Below are 25,503 nucleotides of genomic sequence, written 5' to 3'. Positions count from 1 at the left end.
TTTGCAAGACAGGAAAGTAGGCAACCTAACTCAAACAAATTTGAGCAGGCATGCCTTTCTACTCTGTTCACACATGACCTGAAGTTAGGGTTGAGCAATGAGTTTAGGAGTCGACTCCAACTTTAATACATTGGTTGGAAAAATAACCAGCAATTCCAAGAAGTTATCTCCAAATTTTAAGAATGCATACTAATATTGCCCAAATGTAAGCAAAAACTAATTGTTCACATTTAATACAGCATTAGCTGAGATATCAATAGTAAACATGTCTTTGTGACGGGCAGCACAGTAAAAGGTCAAATAATTTGTGGCTTCAGGGAGAAAGACCAAATTGAACACACTGAACACATCCAGTTCATATAGATTACAATATTATTCAAGAATCAGTAAAGATGCAAAAAGGAGCAAGCAAAATGATCAAGGAAAGCACAGATACCATACAAGGAAATGTTAGAATGTGGAACTACTTGGGTGCAGAAACCAGAATTGTTTAAAATACTTCACTGTAGAGTCCTTTTCACATGTAATTTGATACAAATATTCACATAGCACACAGTCATAGGTCAGAGGAGAATAAAAGCCATCAGTAGCTATTAATCTAAAGGCTTTTCTCTCAATTGTCATAAACAGTATTCTTCTACATGTTATTTGCTAGGGAATACTTAACACTTGCTTATGGCCTTTCCAAATGTTAATTGCTCATTGCAACAGAAGACTGGATAGAAGTTTGTTTTCCTTTATACTGCTGCCATGTCCTTAAATAAAATACCAAATGCAATTTACTTAACTGAAATAGACATTCAAGGAACATATTTTCAGTCCAGAGCAAAATGCTGTAGCATGATTCATGATAGCTACTAAATCAGCCTCTTAAGCTTACATCTTAGTTCTCCAAAGCCTCAAATTACAAATCTAAGTTTAAAACTATCAAAAGGTAATTTGTCCCCTTTATCAACTACAGAATACCAATAACAACTGAATTCAGCTACACCATGTCAACAGGTGTGTCACCATCTCAATACAAATTGTAATTTTAAAATTTTCTAGTATGGTGGCCCATGAACAATGTTCAGCTGTATTCTAAATTAATATGATTACACCAGCCATACTGCTTTTAAATAGGTACTGCAGTTGGCTTTCTAGAGGCCATGCACAGTGTGATGGTCTTAATATATAGTGGAGAAGACTATCAGGCATTCCCACAGCTGCAATGTTATTTTATTTTCTTTTATATACATTCAGCAAAGACAGATGTCTCATAGCTTATCCAATGCCATGAATATAATCACAGTGAAAAATGGGTATTATCAGAAATTGGACTTTATCGTTTCCCCCTTATCAGAGCGGCATTTTAAAGCCAATCTAAGTCTTAACACATAGCAACATACTTTGTAAATTGAACATGTGCATATTATAAAGATTTATGATTTCATTTCCCACAGTCATGTAATAGTGGAAGGCACTCACTTCAGAGCTAATGACAGTGTCAATACATAGCTGGGCCTCTGAAACTCCTGAAAAGCATTACACAAGTATATAAGGCTATTAAAAATAAAACTGTGCAACTATAAAACCATGTGACAATGAGAAAGGGGTCAAAAATCTCATGAAAGATTTCAACATACTCCAAAACTGAATAAAGCAAATCTATACTTTTTTTATTTTTTTAACAATTTGCCAAGACTGGAATGAGAGATAAATAGAAGGCACAACAATTTTGTTTCGGTTTTAATACAAATACAAACTAAACATGAAAAAGTCCCTATTTCAATAAAAAAAAATTTACAAGTTCAGGAAGAGTGTTTTAAAGAGTCAAGTTCTAGACATTTAAAACCTATCCCACAATCCTTGTAAGTGGTAAAACAGTAGTGAGAATTCCTTTTCGTGATCATGTACCAAAAGAAAATATTCTATGAATACCCTTTATTCCACTTTTACAACGCCACACAAAAAAAAAGGGTAACGTCGATTTCCAAACAGCAACATCTCCAGACTGGGAATGAAGAGGTCCTATGACCCCACCTTCCAAGGGTTGTACGGATTTCCCCGCCCTTGAAATGTTTGTCAGGTGCTAGATTTTCCTATAGGCTCCAGAACACATGCAGGTAAAAAGGGTAGTTCCACTGACTAAAGCGCACCTCATGTCAGTAAGAGGGGGAAAAAAAGAAGAAAAGCGCCACACTTCCATTAGGAAAAAATCACTGGTACCAAAAAAATATATATATATATCCAGTCCATATGTCTGCAGCGAGCGAGCAAGGATTTGGTAATTCTTTCTAAAATCCATCTTTTCCTGAAATATTGTTCCACAAAGCTGGAATCTGGGACAAGGACTAGGAAGAAAAATCACAAAACCAAACACAAACAAAATGAGCCAAAATTGTATCAAACGTAGCAGTCTATAACAGGGTAGGACCACATTCCAAGATACCCAAGGCTGAAATTCACAAATCTGCAGGAAGAAGGGTTTGTCTCCTCTCATCATCCATTAATCACTGGCGTTGCCCGATGCCCCTTCCAGTGCCAAATCCTGGTTTCTGAGACATTCCTCCACGTGGAGGGCCTCGAATCCCACCTCCCAGCCCCCCACGGGTGCCACCAGGCCCACGGGGTCTGTTGTCTCGGCGATCACCCTCCCTGGCTGCTCGTGTTTTTTTCTCTTCTACATTCAAGCGTACTTCTCCTCTGAACATTATTGGCTGCAAGAGAAAACGAGAGAAAAATCAAGAGACAAAAAAAAAAGCCATTCAGAACAGTGAATAACAGAAGTACAATCCAAGTCTACTCAGAAGCAAGACTCACTGGATTCACCATGATCTCTTTCTGGGGAACACAGGATTGCAACCTAATCCATTCAATCTTCCAAAAGGCTAAAAGATAATGCTGTGGATCCTACCACCTGTTTCAAAATAGGTATATGTGTTTCTGTGAATTTAAACCACTCCGTATTCCTTTATTTTTTAACAAGTTGGGATTACTTATGAAGTTCCTGTACAAAGCCGTAAGAACACTGGATGCTCTCCTGTCCATCATATTTGGTCTCATTTCAACATATAATAGAGTATTGTTTAAGGAGATAAGGGCTATTGCATTTCCTATTCTGTCCTTCAAAGCTTCCTGAAAATCCAAGAGAACAGTTTCGTACGTGGGGTCCAAGCAATCTACAATTATTCACTAAACTGGTGAACTACCCACACACATTTACTATTATGGTTTCAAAAAGTACCGAAGAATCCTAATATATAAGATTACACAATACCGTTTTTTAAAAAAATCTTTCCAAATAACTAGAGTATGAAATTGATATTTATTTAATAATTATTTTAAATGACTACTGCACACTAATTGCAGAAATAATCTAATTACGGTAACTATGTACCACTCTTGTTAATTCCATTTTAGCAATCATTTGCCAACATAAAAGCAGAAGCATTCCGGTGATTTTTTTTTTGTTTTTAATACAAATATTTTCTGTTTTACCTTAAAAGGATAGATATTTAGCAAAGTTCAACACGGCCATATCACTTAAAGTTTATTAATTTGAATTTAATGTACCCTATTGCCGAGGATCTTCTGAACTGGTTCTGGATCATCAAATACCACAAATCCAAAGTTAGGGAGTTTTCCTCCACTGTTGATACGCAGTTCTACAACGTTTCCATAGCCTGCAAGAGAGTTTCCAAGTTCTTTGATCATACATTAGACTGTTCTGTGAAAATAAGCATGTACTTTTAAACACCACCAATAGCAAATTCCAACCGACAGAAGAACAATGTTCACAGCTTACTTTGAAAGAAGTCCTTTAGTTCCGACTTATCAACGTCGTGAGGAAGGTTCCCAACAAAGAGCTGTTGACTGTCTGGGTACCTCACAATCCGTCTGGTTTCCATGTCACCCTGTTCTCCTTCCCGTACTTAAATAAATGATAATTATGGCGTAAGAATACCATGAGATTAAATAAAATGAAAAAAGCATCTATCTTAATCTTTGTTTATAGTAAAAAAAAAAGCTAAAGTCATTAATTAGGCAAATGAAATTACAAACAGGATGCAACAATTGGTCTAGTTATTCCTATTCTGGAGGCTTCATTATTGACATGTAAGTGGCATCTTACCAAAGCCTTCAAAGTAGAATAAAGACTAAAGTGCTGGTGCAGTGGTTAGAATGCAGTACTGCAGGCTATGTCTGCTGACTGCCAACTGCCAGCAGATTGGCAGTTCGATTCTCACCGGTTCAAGGTTGACTCAGCCTTCCATCCTTCCGAGGTTGGTAAAATGAGGACCCAGATTGTTGTGGGTGATAGGCTGACCTTGTAAACCGCTTAAAGAGGTCTGTAAAGCACTGTGAAGTGGTATATAAGTCTAAGTGCTATTGCTATCCACATAGAATTAATTTGGACTCATTCTTTCCAACTCTTAAGCAATATTTTTGTATTTTTTAACCTAAGCACAGAAGTTGGGAAGTTTTATTTCAATACTGAATTTCCTTTTAAAAACTATACAGCATCACCACCATACAATTCTTCTATATGCCAAATACAGAATTTAGTTTTCTTACTTGTCCTAGGGCCTCTTTGTAGTGGCATGTTTGTCCGTTGCTCTCTCACCCTCTGGTCCCGCTGAGGTCTCTGGGGTGGAGTCTGGGATTCGGGCTTAGATTCAGGACGGGGCTGCAAAATGTACCAGCACAAAATGAGAGTACAAAAGAGAAGCAAAATTAAATTTATTCTGTCTGCAACCATTAAGAACCTGTGGAAAACAGGCTTAAAAGATGGAATGGAGAAAATTAAGCCCTTTCTTTCACTTAGCACAACTCGGCGTGGAAGCTGGCAGAGGTCATACTGAATTGGAAGCACTGGTGATGAAATGCTTCCTTTCCACAGTGTTTTTCATGCATTCCTGGTGATAATAGCAATATATGGTTGCATTTTATCTTTAATGTGGCAGTGTCTCCTCAAAATGATCAGGGGGTTGAAGAATAGAAAACAAGTCCAAATGATATGGCCAGGAGACAATTGTATAGTTAGAAGCAAATCCCTCTAGAGAAGGGGTGTCAAACTGCCAGGCCGCAGGCCGGATGCATCACGACGAAACCACGCCCACCCCACTGCCAGCAATGGGGAAAAACTTCCAATAGGTGACGTGACGTCACGTGACATTGCGAGTTTGACATGTCTGCTCTAGACCCTAGTGTTTTTAACTAAAAAAAATGCCCATTCCCATTCTTCTTAATCAAATTTTCTCCTCAGGAATTTTAGAAAGAGGCTAGAGTTATTGGGAGTGGGAGAGCCAATAAAATTGATGTGAAACCCATTGTTGCCGCTTTTTCTTTTAATATTGTGTTTACTTGAAATCAATCCCCAAGTTAAGAACATCCAACTTACAGGTAACTTGTGTAGGCTACCTCTTACTAAAAATGGTAGATGGCACTCTCCTTAAGCCAACGAACTGCTGAAGTTGTGCAATGTTTTCATGAATTGCTGAGGTTGCATATTTTTAATATATAGCCTATTTTCAGTGATTTTCAACATTCATTGAAACATTGTGCAACTTCAGCACTTTGCTGGTTTAAGGAAGGATTGTGCCATTTGCCACCTATGCTGAACACGCCATAAACAATTGACTAGTGCTAAAAATTCAAATTAATTGTAAATTCAAGGCATCTATAGATTGTATTGAACTTGTTGATTACTCTTGCATGCATTTGTTAGGCGGTTCATACCTGTGATGTAGGCAATTTGACAACATGGGGTGGTATGCCTGACACTGGAACTGCTCCACTGGGTGGCAAATTCTTACTGGTCACAGATGCCCATGAAGATGTCTGGGGGGGGGAAAAAGCTTTAGTAACGATAGAATCCTATGTTCTTCAAGGCTGCCCCTCTCAACTTCTACAATTTTTTACAACTCCACTGGTACAGTCTCATTTATATACATAATAAGTATATACTAAATAAATAAATAAATAAATAAATAAATAAATAAATAAATAAATAAATAAATAAATAAATAAATATTTGTCACCATTTAAATTTTTCCTTCAAATTATCTCAGTAGTTAAGAATAAAACTTAAAAATAATTGGTTCTAAGTACTGGCAATTAACAAGAACAAAGATAACTATTTTTGCCTACTAAAATTGCCTTTCAATGCTTTGTTAGGGCATAGCTCAGGGGTCATGCCTGGCTGGGGAATTCTGGGAGTTGAAGTCCACAAGTCATAAAAGGGCCAAGTTTGAAGAGCCCTGGCACAGCTAAGCCATAAATAGGAAGATTTAGACATTTGGTTCTTATACCATACTACATTTCGATGCAAATACTGATGCTTACATCGGAGTTCCTTCCCACTACGGAGTGCTTTCCGTAAGTTGGAATGACTAAATCTAACAGAGTCATGATACGTTGAAACAGTTCTCCATGTTGTATAACCATAATCTCTTATCTGCAAATAGGTAAAGGTAAAGGTAAAGGTTCCCCCGCACATGCGTGCTAGTCGTTTCCGACTCTAGGGGCCGGTGCTCATCTCCGTTTCATAGCCGAAGAGCCAGCGCTTGTCCGAGGACGTCTCCGTGGTCATGTGGCCGGCATGACTAGACGCCAAAGGCGCACGGAACGCTGTTACCTTCCCACCGTAGTGGTCCCTATTTTTCTACTTGCATTTTTACGTGCTTTCGAACTGCTAGGTTGGCAGAAGCTGGGACGAGTAACAGGCACTCACTCTGTTTCGCGGCCCTCGGGATTTGAACCGCCAAACTGCCGACCTTCTGATCGACAAGCTCAGCGTCCTAACCCACTGAGCCACCGCGTCCCTACAAATATCTGCAAATAGGACTTAGATAAATCTCATTATCACCCTGTAGGTCACAGTAATGAATTGCAAGTAGTTGTTTCAAATTTCCTCAACAGCTGGTTGGTTTCCAGAAATATGGTATATTTGCCACTGGGTGTCTATGGAGGTATTGCCATTTTGTCAATAAGCTGTAAGTGAAACATCTTATAACTTGTATAGGAAAAATACGAGGATTTTGGTAGTGCTTTGGTAGTGCTTTCAGTGACACAATAACATTAAAAACAGATTTAGCAGTAATTAATTTAGTGGTGCAATTTTACGGAACTAAAAGCCAGAAAAATAATTGCAAAATGAACATTTTTTTAAAAAAAGTAAAAGAACAAGTTTATGGAAGGACAACATAGAAAAAAAATTCTTGTATTACTCTAGAGTCTTCTTGCACAACAGGTGTTGGATCTGCAGGAACCGGAGAAGGACTCTTCTCAATAGCTTCCTCAGGAGCCGCTTCCTCTACCACTAGGTCAGTTTTTTCTTCTTGAACTTCTACTTCAGGTTCTTGTTCAGGCTCAGCTTCTGGTTCCGGTTCTGGCTCTACAACTGGTTCTTCTAGTTGTTCCTCCAAGTCATTGCTGCTGAAGAAAGATCTTTTCATTATAGGCGGCAATCTGTCTACACCGTTCAATAACAATCTTAACTGTTTCTAAATCCTACATAGTTAGGGTATTTATAAAACGTTCAGTTATTTATAAAATGTTCCAACATAAATAATTTAATTCAATTCTATACCGGCCTGCAAAAACGTTTTCTTGACTAAAGTCACTAATGCCTCCATTTAAAAAAAAATAAAGATTCTTTCGTTCTTTTTCCTTGAACTACATACGGAAAATAGGTCTTCCAAAAATACATTATTTCTAAAAACGAAAAGAATTGATAGGGGTTTATATATTCTAAGAACAAGATTGCCAATTACCGCTGAATGGTGAAAATTTGACTCTAGAATTAACAATGGACTTCTGTTATCTATCAGCAGTGCTGCGAGAGGCGACTTGTAAGCAGAAGTGAGGTTAGACTGGATGTTCCGAGAACTGGACTTTCTATTTCAGCTAGAGCAAGAAAAGACAGGGTAACTGGAACGCTGGGTTGACTTACCTGACCGACTGTTCATAGTAAGCTGCTGAATCATCAGCAACTGCCTCCGGAGTCTGTTGCCTTTCCTCAGGCTCTTCTGCCTCTTCCTCAGATTCTGGTGAGGGAGGAGAAAAAGAAAAAAAACACCTATGTATCCTACTTTGTACAAATTAAAAGGACAGCTCATAATGTTCATTCAATCTTTTATGGCTTACTAAATATGTGTACGTTTTAGGCACATATACGTTTTTATACACGTACATTTTTAATGGGACAATTAATGGGGCCAAATGCACACCCGGGAAAGAGGTCAAGGTCTTTGGGTTGCTCGGGTTGCTCTAGCAAAATCTTGAGGGGAATAAACAAAATAATAAAATAATGGAATAAAAAGGAATAAGCAAGGAAAGACTAGTGCATGCTGTCTGCTCTCCCACTCCTCCTCCACATAGCCCGGGGGTCCCCAAACCATGGGCCGTGAGAGATTTGCAACCAGGCAATGGAAACAGCCGCCGAGCGCAAGCACATGCATCTTCACTTGCGCATCGAGCGAGCGCAGGCACGTGTGCACATCGCTTGCGAAAATGGAGCTGCATGCATGTGCACGAGCTTGCCAGCCACTTGCGCGAATCAACCTCTCTCCGCCCCCAGTCTGAGAAAGCCGGAAACATTGGGAACTTTGACGTAGACTATGCACTAGCCAGCAAATCCCAATTATAGGTAGTCCTTGATTTACAACCAATTATTTAGTGACAATTCGAAATTAGAATGGTACCGAAAAGTGACTTATGACTATTTTTCAGAGCATCCCACGGTCACGTGCTCAAAATTCAGATGCTTGGCAACTGGCATGTATTTATGACAGCTGCAGTATCCCAGGGTCATCTTTTGCAACCTTCTGACAAGCAAAATCAATGGGGAAGCCAGATTCATTTAACAACTGTGTAACTAACTTACCTGTGACAAGAAAGATCATAAAATGGGGCAAAACTCACTTAACAACTATCTTGCTTAGCAACTGAAATTGTGGGCTCGATTGTGGTCGTAAGTCGAGGACTACCTGGACACAGTGACTTCCTTCTCCTGCTTCACATCCACTGATGTCTCAGGAAGGCATATCCATCTTTTCATTCTTCTTCTTCCTAGCAACTTTCCGCTGACTCAGTTCCCAGACTGATATATCACACCAGACCACCCCCATCCTTATCTTCCGGAGCCTCCTTTTACACCCCCCCTAAGCTGCCAATATCCTTGGCTTTTGCTTGACTTCCCCCACCCGAAAAAGCAGTTTCATTTCATGGATAGACCGAAACACCCAAAACATTTATTTTTAACCTTGATACAGAACACCCCAAACCTATTGTCCCATGCGTTCTATTTCTGCCTATCCTCACCTCCAATGTTTGGCTTTTGACTGAATTGCCAGTTTCAGAAAACAGAAACCGAACCCATTAGTGACTGAAGAAGGCATCCCTCCAATATTGTCTTTTCCTATTATTATTTCAGACTGTACAAAGATTTCATCCACTTCTCTACCAGGCTTACATCAATTAATCAGACTAGGACAGCAACACAAGTAATCCGTGACTTACAATTGTTCATTCAGTGACGGTACTGGAAAAAGTGACCTATCACCATTTTTCACACTTACGATTGTTGAAGCATCCCACGGTCACGTAATCAAAATTCAGATGCTTGGCAACTGACTCATATTTATGAATGTTGCAGTGTCCCGGGGTCATGTAATCACCTTTTGCAACCTTCTAACAAGCAAAGTCAATGGGGAAACCAGATTCACTTAACCGTGTTACTAACTTAACAACTGCGGCAAGAAAGGTCGTAAAATGGGGCTAAATTCATTTGACAACTTGTTTCACTTAGCAACAGAAATTTTGGGCACAACTGTGATCACAAGTCAAGGACTATCTGGAAAGGTCCGAAAATATATTGCAATGTAAAACAAGAAGTTCATTAAGAAAGCATTTCTAATGATAATTCAGTTTACGGTAATTAGCTTTCTTACAACTTAAACTATAGAAATACCTGACAGCTAAATGGAACAACAGAGTTGGAAGGGAGATTGGAAGTCTTCTTGTCCAAGCCCCTGCTCAAACAGGAGACATCTATACCATTTCAGACAAATGGCTGTCCAATCTCTTCTTAAAAACATCCACCCACAGCTTCTGAAGGCAAGCTGTTCCATTAATTGTTCTAACGGTCAGGAAATTTCTCCTTACTTCTAAGTTAGTTCTCTCCTTGATTAAGTTTCTACCCATTGCTTCTTGTACTGCCTTTCAGGTGCTTTGGAGAACAGGTAAACCAAAATAGAGGTAAACCAAATTTGGCTAACTCATTAATTCTATTAATAGACAAATACAGAATAGCACCTGACTGTACTGAAAACGGCAGCTTTAAGTTAAGTTAAAGGTTGAAATCAATAGGCTGTTTTCAGTTTATTATTTTAGTATAGAAAAACAGAATTTCTGATCAAAGGAAGAATGATGAAAGTACAGATTTTCAGGGTCCTATTTTTAGATCTCACAAGTTTTGGGTAGCATTATCCTTTTTCTGGCTCATATCTTTTCACTGATCTTCATTGTTACTGTAAATTTAGTTCTGCTTCCTCTCTGGAAATATCAACAGGTGCTGCATTTGGGCTTTATACCTAAGCAGAGTCACACATGGTTAATACTTTTACGGAGACATCAAGGGGTTTCAAGGGCTGTAAACTAGACTAAAGTAAAGTAAAAAAGTAAAATCACCAGAAGCTTAACAGTGGTCACTTGTATAATGCTACCATGTAAATAGCACGGACAAATTCACCAAATCATTAGGATTTGAAAGAGATCCTACCTTTTTATTATTCAAAGGCATATTTAAATTATGCAGACAAGTCATGATTTGGCCATTTCACTATTTAGAGGAGTTATGAACAAAACAAAACCCGTCATAAACACAAAATTAAGATTATGGACCTTACCCTCTGGAGGTTCAGCATTCAAGTCACCAAAAACTTCATCCTGATAGCGAAATATGTCATTATGGACATAAAACTTGTTGGCAACTGATCCCTGTAGACAATACAATGTGAAAAATAAAATTCAGCAGTTTGCTCACCACAGATATTTGATTTCATTCTGTCATCCCAAAATCATTTGCAGGTAGTCCTCGACTTACAACGGTTTGTTTAGTGACTGTTCAAAGTTACATTACAACGGCACTGAAAAATGGAACTTGTGACCATTGTTCAGAGCTACGACCTTTGCAGCATCCCCATGATCATGTGATCAAAATTCAGATGCTTGGCAACTGGTTCATACTTATGGCCATTGCTGCCAAGGCCATGTGATCACCCTTCTGTGACCTTCTGACAAGCAAAGTCAATAGGGAAGCCAGATTCACTTAACAAACTGGTTTCTAATTTATCAACTGCAGTGATTCATTTAACAATTGTGGGCGAGAAAGGTCGTAAAAAAAATTCAATGAGTGTCTCGCTTAACAACAGAAATGTTGGGCTCAATTGTGGTCGTAAATTGAGAACTACCTGTACTGGAATTTCAGTCCAAAACAGTTTTAGCTATATGTGCTATTCAGAAAATACAAGGAAAAACTTGCACAGCTGACTTAACCATTGATTTCTGAACTCTCAATCACTTCAAGCAAAATACAATAGAGCTCAATGACTAAAAGACAAAGAGTGAATTTTCTTAATTTTAGTGATAGACACCGAAAATAAGCCCCCCCCCCAAACACCCTGATTTTTGGGGTGGACCTAATATAAGCCATAGCCCCCAAAATAAGCCCTAATTAGGACACCACCCATTCCGGCCCACCTCACTGCTGCAATGTTGCAGGAGGTCGCGCGGCACATCGTGTCACTACTGCCACAAGGAGGCGAGATAGGTGGGGGAAGGTGGAGCTGCCCAATGCTTCCTGCTTCTTTCAGCCCCCCCCCCCCCCAGGTCAGGTCATCCCTTGCTCGGCGACATTCCATTTCACTCCCCCTCCCGAGCCGGACTGCCATGCTAAGGAGGATGGCGAGGTAGGCCAAGTCCCCCTCCACGTTTTGGAGCTAGGAGGGAGCGATGGTAGAAGGCTCCACTGCGCTGTGCGCCACTGGAGGGGTTTTCTTCACGCTTCGCCCACAGATCGCCTGCCTGGCGGCAGCCACCACCTCCTCCTCCTCCAACTGTCCCGTGGCTTGCGCCATGGCGGGGCAGCACTAGCCTCCCCCTCTGCCAGCCCTCTGGCGCCGCCACTGGAGAGAGCAGAGAGCAGAGAGGCTCTATGCAGCGATGCAGAACAGAGAAAGAAATGATCAGTCTATAATTTTAATGGTAGGTTTATTTTAACAGTGAGAGATTGAATAACAACAAAATAAAACCAGAAAAACGCATTTCAAAAAAGTTATAAATTGATTTGCATTTTAATGAGTGAAATAAGTATTTGATCCCCTATCAATCAGCAAGACTTCTGGCTCCCAGGTGACTTTTATATAGGTATCGAGCTGATATTAGGAGCACTCTCTTAAAGGGAGTGCTCCTAATCTCAGCTTGTTATCTGTATAAGACACCTGTCCACAGAAGCAATCAATCAATCAGATTCCAAACTCCACCATGGCCAAGACCAGGGGTAGGCAACCTCGGCCCTTTTATGACTCATGGGCTTCAACTCCCAGAATTCCTGAGTCAGCAGCTGACTCAGGAATTCTGGGAGTTGACGTCCATGAGTCAAAAAAGAGCCGACATTGGCCAAGACCAAAGAGCTGTCCAAAGATGTCAGGGACAAGATTGTAGACCTACACCAAGGCTGGAATGGGCTACAAGACTATCGCCAAGCAGCTTGGTGAGAAGGTGACAATGGTGCGATTATTCGCAAATGGAAGAAACACAAAATAACTGTCAATCACCCTCAGTCTGGGGCTCCATACAAGATCTCACCTCATGGAGTTTCAATGATCATGAGAGCAGTGAGGAATCAGCCCAGAACTACACGGGAGGATGATCTCAAGGCAGCTGGGACCATAGTCATCAAGAAAACAATTGGTGACACACTATGCTGTGAAGGACTGAAATCCTATAGTGCCCACAAGGTCCCCCTGCTCAAGAAAGCACATGTACAGACCCCGTCTGAAATCTGCCAATGAACATTTGAATGACTCAGAGGAGAACTGGGTGAAAGTGTTGTGGTCAGATGAGATCAAAATCGAGCTCTTTGGTATCAACTCAACTCGCCGTGTTTGGAGGAGGAGGAATGCTGCCTATGACCCCAAGAACACCTTCCCCACTATCAAACATGGAGATGGAAAAATTATGCTTTGGGGGTGTTTTTCTGCTAAGGGGACAGAACAACTTCACACATCAAAGGGACGATGGAAGGGGCCATGTACTGTCAAATCTTTGGTGAGAACCTCCTCCCCTCAGCCAGGACATTGAAAATGGGTCATGGATGGGTATTCCAGCATGACAATGAACCAAAACACAAGACTAAGGCAACAAAAGAGTGGCTCAAGAAGAAGCACATTAAGGTCCTGGAGTGGCCTAGCCAGTTTCCAGACCTTTCCACAGAAAATCTGTGGAGGGAGCTGAAGGTTCGAGCTACCAAATGTCAGCCTCAAAACCTTAATGACTTGGAGCGGATCTGCATAGAGGAATGGGACAAAATCCCTCCTGAGATGTGTACAAACGTGGTAGCCAATTACAAGAAACATGTGACCTCTGTGATTGCCAACAAGGGTGTTGCCATTAAGTACTAAGTCATGTTTTGTGAAGGGGTTAAATACTTATTTCACTCATTAAAATGCAAATCAATTTATAACTTTTTTGAAATGCGTTTTTCTGGATTTTTTTGCTGTTATTCTGTCTCTCACTCTTAAAATAAACCTACCATTAAAATTATAGACTGATCATTTCTTTGTCAGCGAGCAAACGTACAAAATCAGCAGGGGATCAAATAATCTTTTCCCCCACTGTACAAAGAATGTCTAAATAAAAAGAGAAGATTAAGAATGTTAGGATTCAATGAATTGGAAAAATACTCAGAAAGAGGTATTATAAATAAAAGAATAGGCAATACGTGAATTGATATACAGATGAAAAAATGCAAGTAAGATTTTTCAAGGACAGAGAATTATGAATTCATACAGTGAACAGTGGAATAAATTAGATTTAATTAATTTCCTCTCCTTTTTTACTAATTCATGTCTTCAATTTCTTTCATTCCCTACTTCTCTCTTCTTTTTCAACTTGCAAAAGATGTCCTGGCAACAATATACATTTTTGGTTTAGCCAGTAAGCCAGATAGTGAGATTTCATCTACAACTTGTTAGAGACAGATTTTTATGGTGAAAAACGTCTTACAATAACCTAGCAGTACCTAAAATACAAAAATGTAGAGAAGTATTTCCCTGGCTACATACCTCAGGAGCAAGGACAAAAGTTTGCATGAATCTCCTCATTGGCTGAGTGTTATTAGACAGCTCACCCATGACCTGTACAACAACACCATCATTAATAGTGGCGTGAGCATCCACGTGGCGGATCTTTGTGCGGCAATCCTTAAAATTCAGTGACAACACCTTCTTGTGGATATCCTAAACAATAAAATGGGGAGAAGGAAAAATACAATAAAAAAAAGATTCTCAGAAATGAAATGCAAGTAGGGATGTGCACATAAAAGGAAATATATTTTGTTTTAAATCCAAAAGAAATAATTGAGTTCTGAAAGTTCTGATGATCCATTTAGATTGGCAGTAGCTCAGTAGAAAAAATGTAGTACGTTTTGACCATTCCAGGTTCCACGTGAAATAAATCTCAGAGCACTAAACCAAAATCAGAAAACTAGATCATTCTCACTCTCTTCTCATCCTACACATTTTCCGAGCATCTTCTGCTATCTCCCCCACCTTAGGCATCACTACTTGTGGCTGTCCTGGGGGCCTACTCTTTAATGTAATGATCTCTGCACTAAGAAGCAAGCTTCCAGCACCTTCACTCTTTCCCTCTCCTTTCGGCCACTGCCAAGATTCACATCTTTTTCACGGAAGACCCTACGTTTTTCTTTTCCTGCGCTTATCTCCTCCGAACCACTTCTGCAATATTGTGTTCCATATATGGACTAAACCAGAGGTCCCCAAACTTTTGAGCACCAGGGACCAGTTCTGTGGAGAGCATTTTTTTCTGCGGACCGGAAGGGGCATGGTTTCATGTACAGCCCCGCTCAGGGGCAGGGGGGCGGTAGCACCGGCAGGGCACTCAGAGGCAGGGCAGCAGTAGCTCCAGTGGGACACTCGGGGCAGGGGTAGCACCAGCGGGACACTCGGGGGCAGGGCAACAGCAGCGCCGGCAGGATGCTCGCCGCTAGCATGAGGGGGGGGGTGAGTGCATACGGATGTGTGCATGCACTGGCCATCCCTTCATGTGGCCCGGTGGCCAAGTGGCCGTGGCCAGGTAGTGGGCCGCGGCCCATAGGTTGGGGATCCCTGGACTAAACAAAACTGAACAGAAGAATTTATGCATTTTAGGTTCAAGTATGAGCACAGTACTTGTTTAAAAAAAGGAAGAGACCAAATTTTTGTTAACTCAATCCTCTTTCACAAAAATATAGTTTGATTAAGCTTTCCTATTTAAATTAGATATTTGTGCCACTATATCCAAAATTCAATCTCTACAGAAGGGTAAAGTACAACCAAGTCCCTGAAAAGTATACAATATTTAAAGTAACACAGAAAAAACCAAGAGACACTCGGGGACTATACTGATGCATAAAGCCTAAGAATGTAGAATGGTTTATATCATCTTGTAATTGGCTGTCGCAGTCAAATAGGAAGTCCTGATCCCTACATCCCACTTTAAAAATCAATTTCCAAGTTTGAAGGACTATTTTTTCTAGACATTTTACATATGACTTTACAAATGCTTACAGATTGTCCGTGAACGGCATCTGCTGGTTTTCCATTTGAATCCAAGCCACCATGAACATATGAAGAATTCTTTCCATAAAATCTGTGAGACAAAAATTTACAAACACTGTACATACAATTTCAATCTACCAGGTGCATTTTCATAACATTTTATCTATTGGCATTAAGCAACAGATATAGGCTCTTGTTTAATTTGGATCTATAGATAAAAACTGATTTACCAAACCAATTTCTGTAATAGATATTGGTAAGGCTCAATGTTTCACCTGCCATGGGTAAGAAATGAAGAAGGAATTTTGATATTATTTCAGGCTTGTCACAATAAAAAACTAAAACTAAATAAAAAATTTAAAGACTAAAAATTGGGGAAAATCAGGTTTTATTTAAGTCATTAACCTCATATATCTCTTCTAAGTATGTTCAGTTAATTGCTCTCATTTAAGTTGTTTAGTATCTAAAGCCTTCAGTTCTTTTGCAGAAAATTTATTTGGATCCTACTTACATAATTTAAAATATAGTAACTAACAAATTCCATCAATTCAAGCAAAGCTAATAGAAAGGAGTTGTGGGAATTGTAGTTTGAAATAATGCAATCAATTAGTTTGGGCTTGTTATGCATTATTTGCAAGCTCTTGTACCTTGCTGCTGTATTCATAAAATTAAGAGACACTAGCAATCACCATTCTTTTTTTTAAATAAAAAGCTACTTGCAGTCTAAACAAAAAATCAGCAAAGAACATCGTTTATTTTCCCTTGGCTTGTGCCAAGGAGATAAAGTGGAATTCCAAGCCAAAATCTGTAGTTTAATCTTGCTGAAATTAGTGGAGGGATAGTGCCCATAAGGTGATGAATTTAAAATAAATTAATAAATATATGCATACATATTTCATAGAAAGGGAAGGGAAATCTTCAGGCTGAGAAAGTCCCTAACTGAAATAAATGTTATATTGGGGTTTGTTTGTTTGTCCTGTTAATATGTTGGCTATGTGCCTCAACATTTATTGAAAGGGGGGGGGGAGGAAACCAGGGTCTCTGGTAACAGATTCTAATTCTAATTAACTGATTTTCCATCATCAAGCGAGAGCAGAATTACATTTCTCTCATTTTTAAAAAATAGGGAATTATTCTAATATTTTCAAAAATTATTTTTAAAAGCATAATTAGGTCAATTGGAATAGCATGGTCTGGTGTTCTACCTATTTTGTGACTGAAATGAAAAATGAAGATGTTCAAATTCCCATTGCATCACTTTGAGTTTTGTTCCACTAGAACACCCTATTTCAACTTTTGCTCTGTCAAAACCCAGCCAAGCTTAAAATATGAAGCTGCATGTTTGCTTCATCCAGGTACTTGATGATAACTTGAATTCCAAATAAACTACTGAAAATGCCCCCCAAAATTGATGCTTTTATCCTAAGATGACAAAATGTACATAAATGACATAACGACATATGTATTTCCTAACATATGCAAATATTATTCAAGACATACAATCAAGCAGTAAACAGCCTAATCAAGAAGCTACCAAGGAGAAAGTAACATCCCACCAACACTGAAAGAGCCACCCACCTACAGTATATAAACAGAAAGCAAATCCCTCTCGTTTCTACCAGTGAAGAATTAACTAGTCTGGTAACAATAAGCCTGCAAGCAAACAGGCAAGCTCAGAGCAAAGACTCCACAGTTCAGCCCTGAGTACATATATTCTCTTCTACTAGTATTATTTATGAATTTCTCCTAATCCATTTTTTATCAAGGGCATCATCATAGAGATGAAAAAAACTGAACTATAGCTTCCTTTTGATCTGCATATTAATTACAAAAATGCAAATTAGGCTGGTTAGTATTCAAGTATCAAAACAATTTGTCCTCATCTTTACTTTGGTATGAAGCTGAGGGGAATTCCAGAATATGGAGTTTTTAAAAAAGGCATCTTACTTCACAGAATAGTATCGCTAAAATACAATGTAGTATATTTTCTGATAGAAGTGATACAGATCATCCTCTACTTATGACTGACTGAACAAAGAGATTTATGACCCATGTTGTTGTTGTTAGTTGCGAAGTCGTGTCCGACCCATCGCGACCCTATGGACAATGTTCCTCCAGGCCTTCCTGTCCTCTACCATCTTCTGGAGTCCATTTAAGCTCACGCCTACTGCTTCAGTGACTCCATCCAGCCACCTCATTCTCTGTCGTCCCATTCTTCTATTGCCCTCAATCTTTCCCAGCATTAGGCTCTTCTCCAGTGAGTCCTTCCTTCTCATTAGGTGCCAAAGTATTTGAGTTCAACTTCAGGATCTGGCCTTCTAAAGAGCAGTCAGGGTTGATCTCCTCTAGGACTGACCGGTTTGATCGCCTTGCAGTCCAAGGAACTCGCAGGAGTCTTCTCCAGCACCATAGTTCAAAGGCTTATGACCCATGCCCAGTTACAATTGTTGCAGTGACCCCCTGGTCATGTGATCAAAATTTGGGCTCTTCCCTGCCTATGCTTAAGAATCCAGGGGAGGCTGCAACTTTCCCCCGCTCACCTGACTGTCTCTCATCTCTGCTCTTTTGGCCCCTGCTACCTTACCTTGTAGGGCAGCAAGCTAACCCAAAATTGTGTGGCTCACCCAGCTACCTTGTGTCCCAGTTCTGCACCAAACGTCTGCAGCCAGCTACAGTGGCCAAAGCAGAAGTGCCTCATTTCTTTTGCTACCTCCTTTTCATACCCTTTTCATTGTTCATCTACCTCCTTTTTGGACCCAGCTTCTCCTGCGGCCGTTTGCTACACATGGCTAAAGCCAGCAATAGTTCAGGAAAGCTTTTTGTTGCGTGACTGCCTTCCATTAGGACCCAGCCGAATACCAGGCCCCCTAGCGCCCTCCCCATCCCTCTGAAACACCCTGGCGTTCCTTACCTGGGACTTATCTGCTTAACACCCATTATTCCCTATGAACGATCACAATCAGAAGTGCCAGGATTATGGTCTTTGAACAAAGCAGCCACATGACATCTCACTTAATGACTGCTTTACTCAACAACCATCATTTTGGCCCAATTGTGGCTGTAAGGCTAGGATTAACTGTAGCAGAAAGGAGGCAGGCAGTTCATGTTCCTTTTAACATCTGCATCAAATAATTACACAATTGTTGAGAACATATTTTAGAGTGGCACAGAAAAAGTATGTACATAAGAAATTTGCTTGCATAATACCAAATTTTAAGGCATAATTGCTGTTCTTTAATGTAGCAAGCAAATTGCTAAAAGCGTTAAGAGTAAGGGTAAGGAGCCGATGTAAGAAAAAGGAATGAAAAGCACAAGTGCTAGGACATACGCAAATACCAAACAGAAGAACAGGTTAATTTATTGTTAGAAAAGCTTACAAAGGTAAGTTGAAAACTGTACCTGTGCAGGTAGTCTGGTGCTTGATTCAGCAGAGTATAATACTGTCTCACGAACTCCCGCCCAACCAGCAGGGGACTTGGCTTCTCCATCACCATTTCTTTGGTCAACTGAAAACTGAAGGCCAAAATCTTCATGAAAATCTGAACCCACCTAAAGTCTTGCAAATTAAGTTCAGCTAAATTAATGTATTATTTATTTCATATTTTATTAAATTACCCTAAAATTCAAGCGCTATTCAGGGATATAAAAGTATTTGATTTTCTTCTTCCCAGGCACTCCTTAGGGTCCTTAAGGACATGAGAAAGCTCAGTCTACACTGGCTTTGCATATTCAGCCCGAAATACAGGAATTACGTCTCACTTCCAGAAATATCTCATATGAAAGGAAAAAGTTACTGCCATTCAGGTTCTTCCAATGCTCAAGAGAACATGCATGAAAGTGACAAAAGGTTTCATTTTACTTCATCTACACTGAGAGAAGCAGTAACAGATCAATTCCTAATCCAGGGGTCTTCAAACTTGGTCCTTTTATGACTTGTAGACTTCAATTCCCAGAATTCCTCAGCCAGGCACACTGACTGAGGAATTCTGGGAGTTGAAGTCCACAAGCCATAAAAGGACCAAGTTTGAAGACCCCTGTCTTAATCTCTTTTCTTCTAGAAAAGTCCAGCAAAATACTTTCCTCTCCCTTCTGTGGATCACACAGAATAGGACCCTATGAAAAGAGCTAGATAGATCTTTCATTTTTATCAATATTTTGATCAAAGTTATCTTGCCTAGGTAGTGAAACAGTGCCCTCTATCTATCAGAGATCTGACCACTTTGCTGGCCCCTTTACTATTTTCTATAGTTGTATGTGTAGGACTCTTTTACCAACAAGATGCTTTAGCTGTTTTCATGAATTCTGGAGGAGGGGGCTATATGTCACCCAAAGTCTATTGGACTTGGGTTGCTATAATTTAAATAATAGTTTAAAAAATACAACACTTCCAGCAAAATTCTGTCTGGATTTTCCAGAACTTGTAAAATACTCATTGTTACAGCTTACTTATTAAATCAAAAACTAAGTAACAGGCTTACTCTTTGAAATATGGTTTACATAAACTGGTATCTGATACAACTAGTCAAAAACCAATCTACTTCAAATATTAATATAATATCAGGTATAAAATTGTTCATGAGTTTGAAAATATATATGCTACTACCATAATAGGTTAGCCAATCTCAAAATGACATGGAAACGGTTATCACTGAAACAAAAGTATTCTCTGTAAAATATAATTTGCTCACATGAAAAGAATTAAATTTTTACACATTGATTAATCTGGATGAAATCTTAGAGGGCTAACTATGTGAAATAACTATATAAGAAACAATAAAAGCTCTCATGGCAACTCAAATGCCAATATGTTTCTCATTGTGAACACAATACCTCATCAGAGGCAGGAAAGCTCATCTCGATTCTTTTCCTACCAAACCCACGAACAAACGGGGTTAGCAAACATCAAGAGGTAATGAAGTACTAACAGTGAATGTAGATAAATTAATAAATGCAAGAAATTTGTCTATTATACAATGAAACAGCTATGGGTATTCATCCACAGATAAGTTTATTAGGGAAAGTAGTATATGAAACAAACAGTATTCTTACTAACCTTGGGGAATGGTTATTTGAGGGACCATCTCTCCCTGGTTACATCTACCTATCCCATTAGGTTCAGCAGAAGAGCTCAACTATGGGTACCGCTTATATAGGGGGTTTCATCTGAGGGGACTCAGGACGAGAGCCTTTTTCACCTTGGCACCTGCTGTCTGGAATGTCATTGCCTTTGAGGTTAGACTGACCTAACCCCATTGGCCTTTCAGAGGAGCCTGAAGCCATGGTTCTGGCCTGGGGACCAGTGGAGGTATGGAGCTGATAAGATGGTTATACTGTTTATAAACTGTTGGATGGTACTCTCCTATATTTTCCAATTGTGTTTTTTGTTGTTGGTGGTTTTTGTTACTGTTGTTTCTTGTTATTCGTTTTTTGTTTTTGTTTTTAACTTTGTGAGCCAACCAGGGTCACACGTGTGAGATGCCTGGGCCATATAAATGAATGATAGATAAATGATAGATGAGAAATATTAATATTCTGAATGAATTCTAGATTAATTGCTTCAAAATGGCAGCAAAGGACTGAAATATATTTGTTTTTGAATGGTGCATTTCAAACTGTTACCTATTTACTCTTTTTCTCAGAAACCAAAATAATATACAATATAAAATACAGTTTAACGTAAATACTTTTTAAAACCTGGTTGAACTACATAATCCATGTTTTTCTGCAGCAATACAAAAATATCATTTTAAAAAAAGAAAATGCGTCAATCCATGTTGATACTAGGTTACTAAGTTCTGTAACAATATTATAAGGACAGATTTGGCTAGGACAAGTTGAAATCTGGATCTACTGCTTGATCTGGCTTCTATATCTGAACTGTTCTATTACAGTCTGTTATTGTGTGTAAGCAAAGAAGTCCAGATCTATTATCAAAGGCCCATACAAGGCAACACTGACCAGAATAAATACTAAAAGATTCGTGAATTCTTTTAGCTAGGAATTATAGTTAATGTACACAACTCTACCTTTGTTAAACTAATATTTAATGAAGCTAAACAGCTTAACAAATGCCTACTTAAAATCACTTGAATGCATGACAGTTGAGTTTGAACAGATACCATTATATTGTAGGGATCAGATATAAACAATAGGTTATATGATATTCTAAACTGAAATTGGAAACATGCTTAGTAATTGGTTTCTGATATAAAAAAATCTTGTAACTTTACAGTAATGTGAAGGAAACTATTGTGAAGTCTAGCATAAGGTTAATATGAGAAGAAAATTCATGCAATCTCGAGAGAACATTGGTATTCTAGAGCTCCCTAAAAAGAAACCGCAGGTACTTCTCACTAACGAACAATAATTCAGGCCAGAATTTCCATCGCTAAGTGATGTAGCCATAAAGTGCAACATGACATGACTGCACAGATTAGCGATGTAAATTCTAGCGTTCATGGCTGCTGTTGTTAAGCAAATCAGTCTGTGTCATTAAGTAAGGGTGTCACCACTGATAACCTCCTGCTGGATTCCCCATTAACTTTGCTGGTAGGAAGCCAGCAAAGGCTGCAAATGGTGATCTGTACACTCTGATGTTCTAACTGGAAGCTGGGCACTAAAGGCCCAGATCCCAATTGTGCAATTATATGCTGCAATCAACAGGAGCACAAGGATGGGTGATAACTGTCACTTGTTCAGCACCATTTTAAGTGTGAGTGGTCACTCAGTGAGGACCACATCTACTGTACTTCAGCCCGGTGGCAGAATATCAAAGCTTAATAAGCGATAGCCCCATCAGTAATGCTTCTTTTTTACACAAATAGCAATAGCACTTGGGCTTATATACCACTCCATAGTGCTTTACAGGATTCTCTGAGCAGTTTACAAATGTCAGCATATTGCCCCCAACAATCTGGGTCCTCATTTTACCGACCTCGGAAGGATGGAAGGCTGAGTCAACCTTGAGCCAATCAGGCTCAAACCCCTGGCTGTAGGCAGAGTTAGCATGCAATACTGCATTCTAACCACTGCACACAGATACACACGCCTCATAAAAATCCACTTTGGGTGGTTTAAACCCGAGGAGGGAGGAAATCTATGATACACCAGCACACTGATAACATGTGCTCTCAGAATAGAATCCATATACAGTATAGAAACTTCCCAGGTTAAGAATGAGTTCTATTCCTAACTTTTCTCTTTAACCCAAATTTCGGAAGTCGGAACTTGTACTTACAATGTATTACTAAAAATGGCAGGCAATAATGTCCTTCCTTGAAGTGACAAAACATTGAAGCTGTGCAATACTTTTACAAACTGACAAAAACGGACAGTATTTTAAAAACACATGGCTTCAGAGGTTCCTGAAAGCATTGCGCAGCTTCAGCACACTGTTGCCTTGAGGAGACAGTACCGGCAACCTATCTGAATTCAGGGTTAGTCCTTCAGTTGGACATTCTTAACTGAGGGATTGCCTGCAATTGAAAGGGTTACAAACCAAATTAAATTGTACTACCATCTTAAACATTTCTATAGTGTAACGCTACATTCAACATAGTAAATAAAATTCTAATCTATTTCATTAAACTTACAAGATACAGTTAAGTTGGGCCACAGGATTCCATCATCTATGGAGTCTTTGGGATCCCTAAGATAGCCCCACACTACATCTCTGCTCCATGAATTTCACCGGCTATTGGTCTGCTTCTGAGGGCAGTTTAAGGTGTTAGTTATAACCTTTAAAGCCTTTAATGGCATAGGTCCAGGCTACCTGATGAATCATCTTGTCCCAGTAGGACACATCTGTCCTACTCATGTCGGCAAAGATAACCTAGTGCGGATCCCATCAATCAAAGAACTCTGACTTTCCAGATCCAAAAGAAGAGCCTTCTTTGCCACAGTGCCCACTCTTTGGAACATCCTATCCTCTAGAGCAGGGCTTTTCAACCTTTTCACCCATTGTACCACTTTTAGGATAAGGCAACATCCGAGTACCACCAGCCGCCTAACAAGATGTCAAAAACTTGATGACCAAAAAAAAAAAAGGAAAAAAGTAATGAAGTACAGGTAGTCCTCGACTTACAACAGTTCGCTTAGTGACTGTTCGAAGTTACAATGGCACTGAAAAAAGTGCCCCCCAAGCCACAGCCAAGCAAGACACGTGCCTGCCCACCCAGCCGTGCTCTTCCTCCTGTCCGAGGTTTTCATTGTTGTAAGCATTTCTGTTGAGGATTGGCAGCAGGGGTGAGATGGGGGGGGTGTTTGCTTTTTATTCCCCCCCCCCATTTGCTGGGTGGTTGCAGCAGGTTTTGGTCAATTCACATGACCCTGTGACTGTCATAAATATGAATCAGTTGCCAAGCATCTGAATGTAAATCAAAAGACCCTGGAGATGCTGCAGCATTCCAGCTGATTAGTGCTTCTTCAGGGCTCAGCAGAAGCACCAGGATCAGCGCCGAACTCCAGCTAGAGCCTGGCGCTGATCCTGGTGCTTCCGCTGAGCTCTGACAGCCCTACAGCTCCAGCCATCTCTCGCTCAGGCTTGTGCGGTGCTGCCACCAATTAAGCTCATTCCCCTCCCCAGCTACCACTTCTCTAGGATGGTCGTGTACCACCTGCCAGGTGCCAATGTACCACAGGTGGTACCCGTACCACAGGTTCAAAAGCCCTGCTGTAGAGAAAGTTCTATGCCAACCCTCCTACCCTTCTAGAGGAGCTTGAAGACCTGGCTCTGCCAGTTGGCCTGGGGATTTCCACAGTGCAGGTGGCTGCTGGATTTATGTCAACTCCCCCCCCCTTTACTCTTTGCTTTCCACCCACCCATCCATCTTTTCCATTTTTTTATTTCATTGTTCTATTATTTTACTTCTGTTTTGTTTATACTCTTTCATTTCTTTGTTGTTGTAAGCCACCTGGAGTACCCCCACAGTGAGATAAGTGGCAAATAAATTTAATAAATAAATAAATATCATGTTTGAAATATTTAAATTGATTTATAAACAATTTAGAAACAAGGGCACTATAATGCCATTCAGTGCAAAGACTTCTGATCTATACCACTGAAGAGGATCAGCTTTCAATGTCAACTTATCAACTGCAACTCAACAGACCCGGAAAAACACCAGTTGCTGAGCTCCTAAAGAAATGCAAGCTTTTCATGGTAACTTATGAATGCTGATGTGGGGGTGGTGTGGGAGGTGTGTCTCTAGAAAGTGAAGAACATATTGTGAGCACTCTCACAAAATGACTGACAACATGAATTATGTTAGGAAGCCAGGAGCTGCATGTCTTTGATATAGTGAAGCAAACAATATTGCTGAGAATTCATCCACTTGCTTCCCACTTGGTCAAATTAGAATGATTACAGAACGCCTCTTAATAGAAATGTTGAAAAGCCACTGTAATGCATATTTAATTTTCATAACTGAAGCTATTTTGGGGGAAAGTGCCTTTCTTTATCCTTGGTTTTTTATTTCATATATTTGAAGCAATATATTTCATCTCACTTTTCAAACCAATTAGGATACATAATTAATCAAGTCAGAACCAAACTACTGTTTCTATTTGTGGAAGGGACAACAGAGTAGATAAAATTATCCATTTTCCATTATATGAAAACTACTTTGCTCCGTTCTTCCCAATAATCAAGAACACTACTGAGAGGGAAAATAGGACAGAC

At 39.7% G+C, this 25,503-nt stretch overlaps 1 protein-coding gene across 3 annotated transcripts in view; it reads right to left on the bottom strand.

The window, feature by feature from the left end:
- Window positions 1–204: 204 nt before the first annotated feature.
- G3BP1 (G3BP stress granule assembly factor 1) overlaps window positions 205–25,503 on the bottom strand; it is a 30,736-nt gene continuing 5,437 nt past the window's right edge. The window contains exons 2-12 of one of the 3 annotated variants that reach the window (XM_081317373.1): window positions 19,224–19,337; window positions 15,834–15,915; window positions 14,331–14,504; window positions 10,893–10,983; window positions 7,937–8,030; window positions 7,212–7,419; window positions 5,722–5,823; window positions 4,558–4,669; window positions 3,788–3,913; window positions 3,556–3,686; window positions 205–2,699 (exon numbers count right to left, since the gene is read on the bottom strand). In XM_081317373.1, the coding sequence (XP_081173499.1) occupies window positions 2,493–2,699; window positions 3,556–3,686; window positions 3,788–3,913; window positions 4,558–4,669; window positions 5,722–5,823; window positions 7,212–7,419; window positions 7,937–8,030; window positions 10,893–10,983; window positions 14,331–14,504; window positions 15,834–15,915; window positions 19,224–19,318 (1,422 nt within the window). In that variant the 5' untranslated portion in view covers window positions 19,319–19,337 and the 3' untranslated portion in view covers window positions 205–2,492. The remainder of the gene's footprint in view (window positions 2,700–3,555; window positions 3,687–3,787; window positions 3,914–4,557; window positions 4,670–5,721; window positions 5,824–7,211; window positions 7,420–7,936; window positions 8,031–10,892; window positions 10,984–14,330; window positions 14,505–15,833; window positions 15,916–19,223; window positions 19,338–25,503) is intronic. The other 2 variants (XM_081317375.1, XM_081317374.1) reach the window with 2 other exon arrangements.

Source organism: Vipera berus (assembly GCF_964194415.1).
Source record: "Vipera berus genome assembly, chromosome: 2".
NCBI lineage: Eukaryota > Metazoa > Chordata > Lepidosauria > Squamata > Viperidae > Vipera > Vipera berus.
Note: the sequence above shows the minus strand (reverse complement) of the source record. Positions and strands in the feature narration are given on the sequence as shown.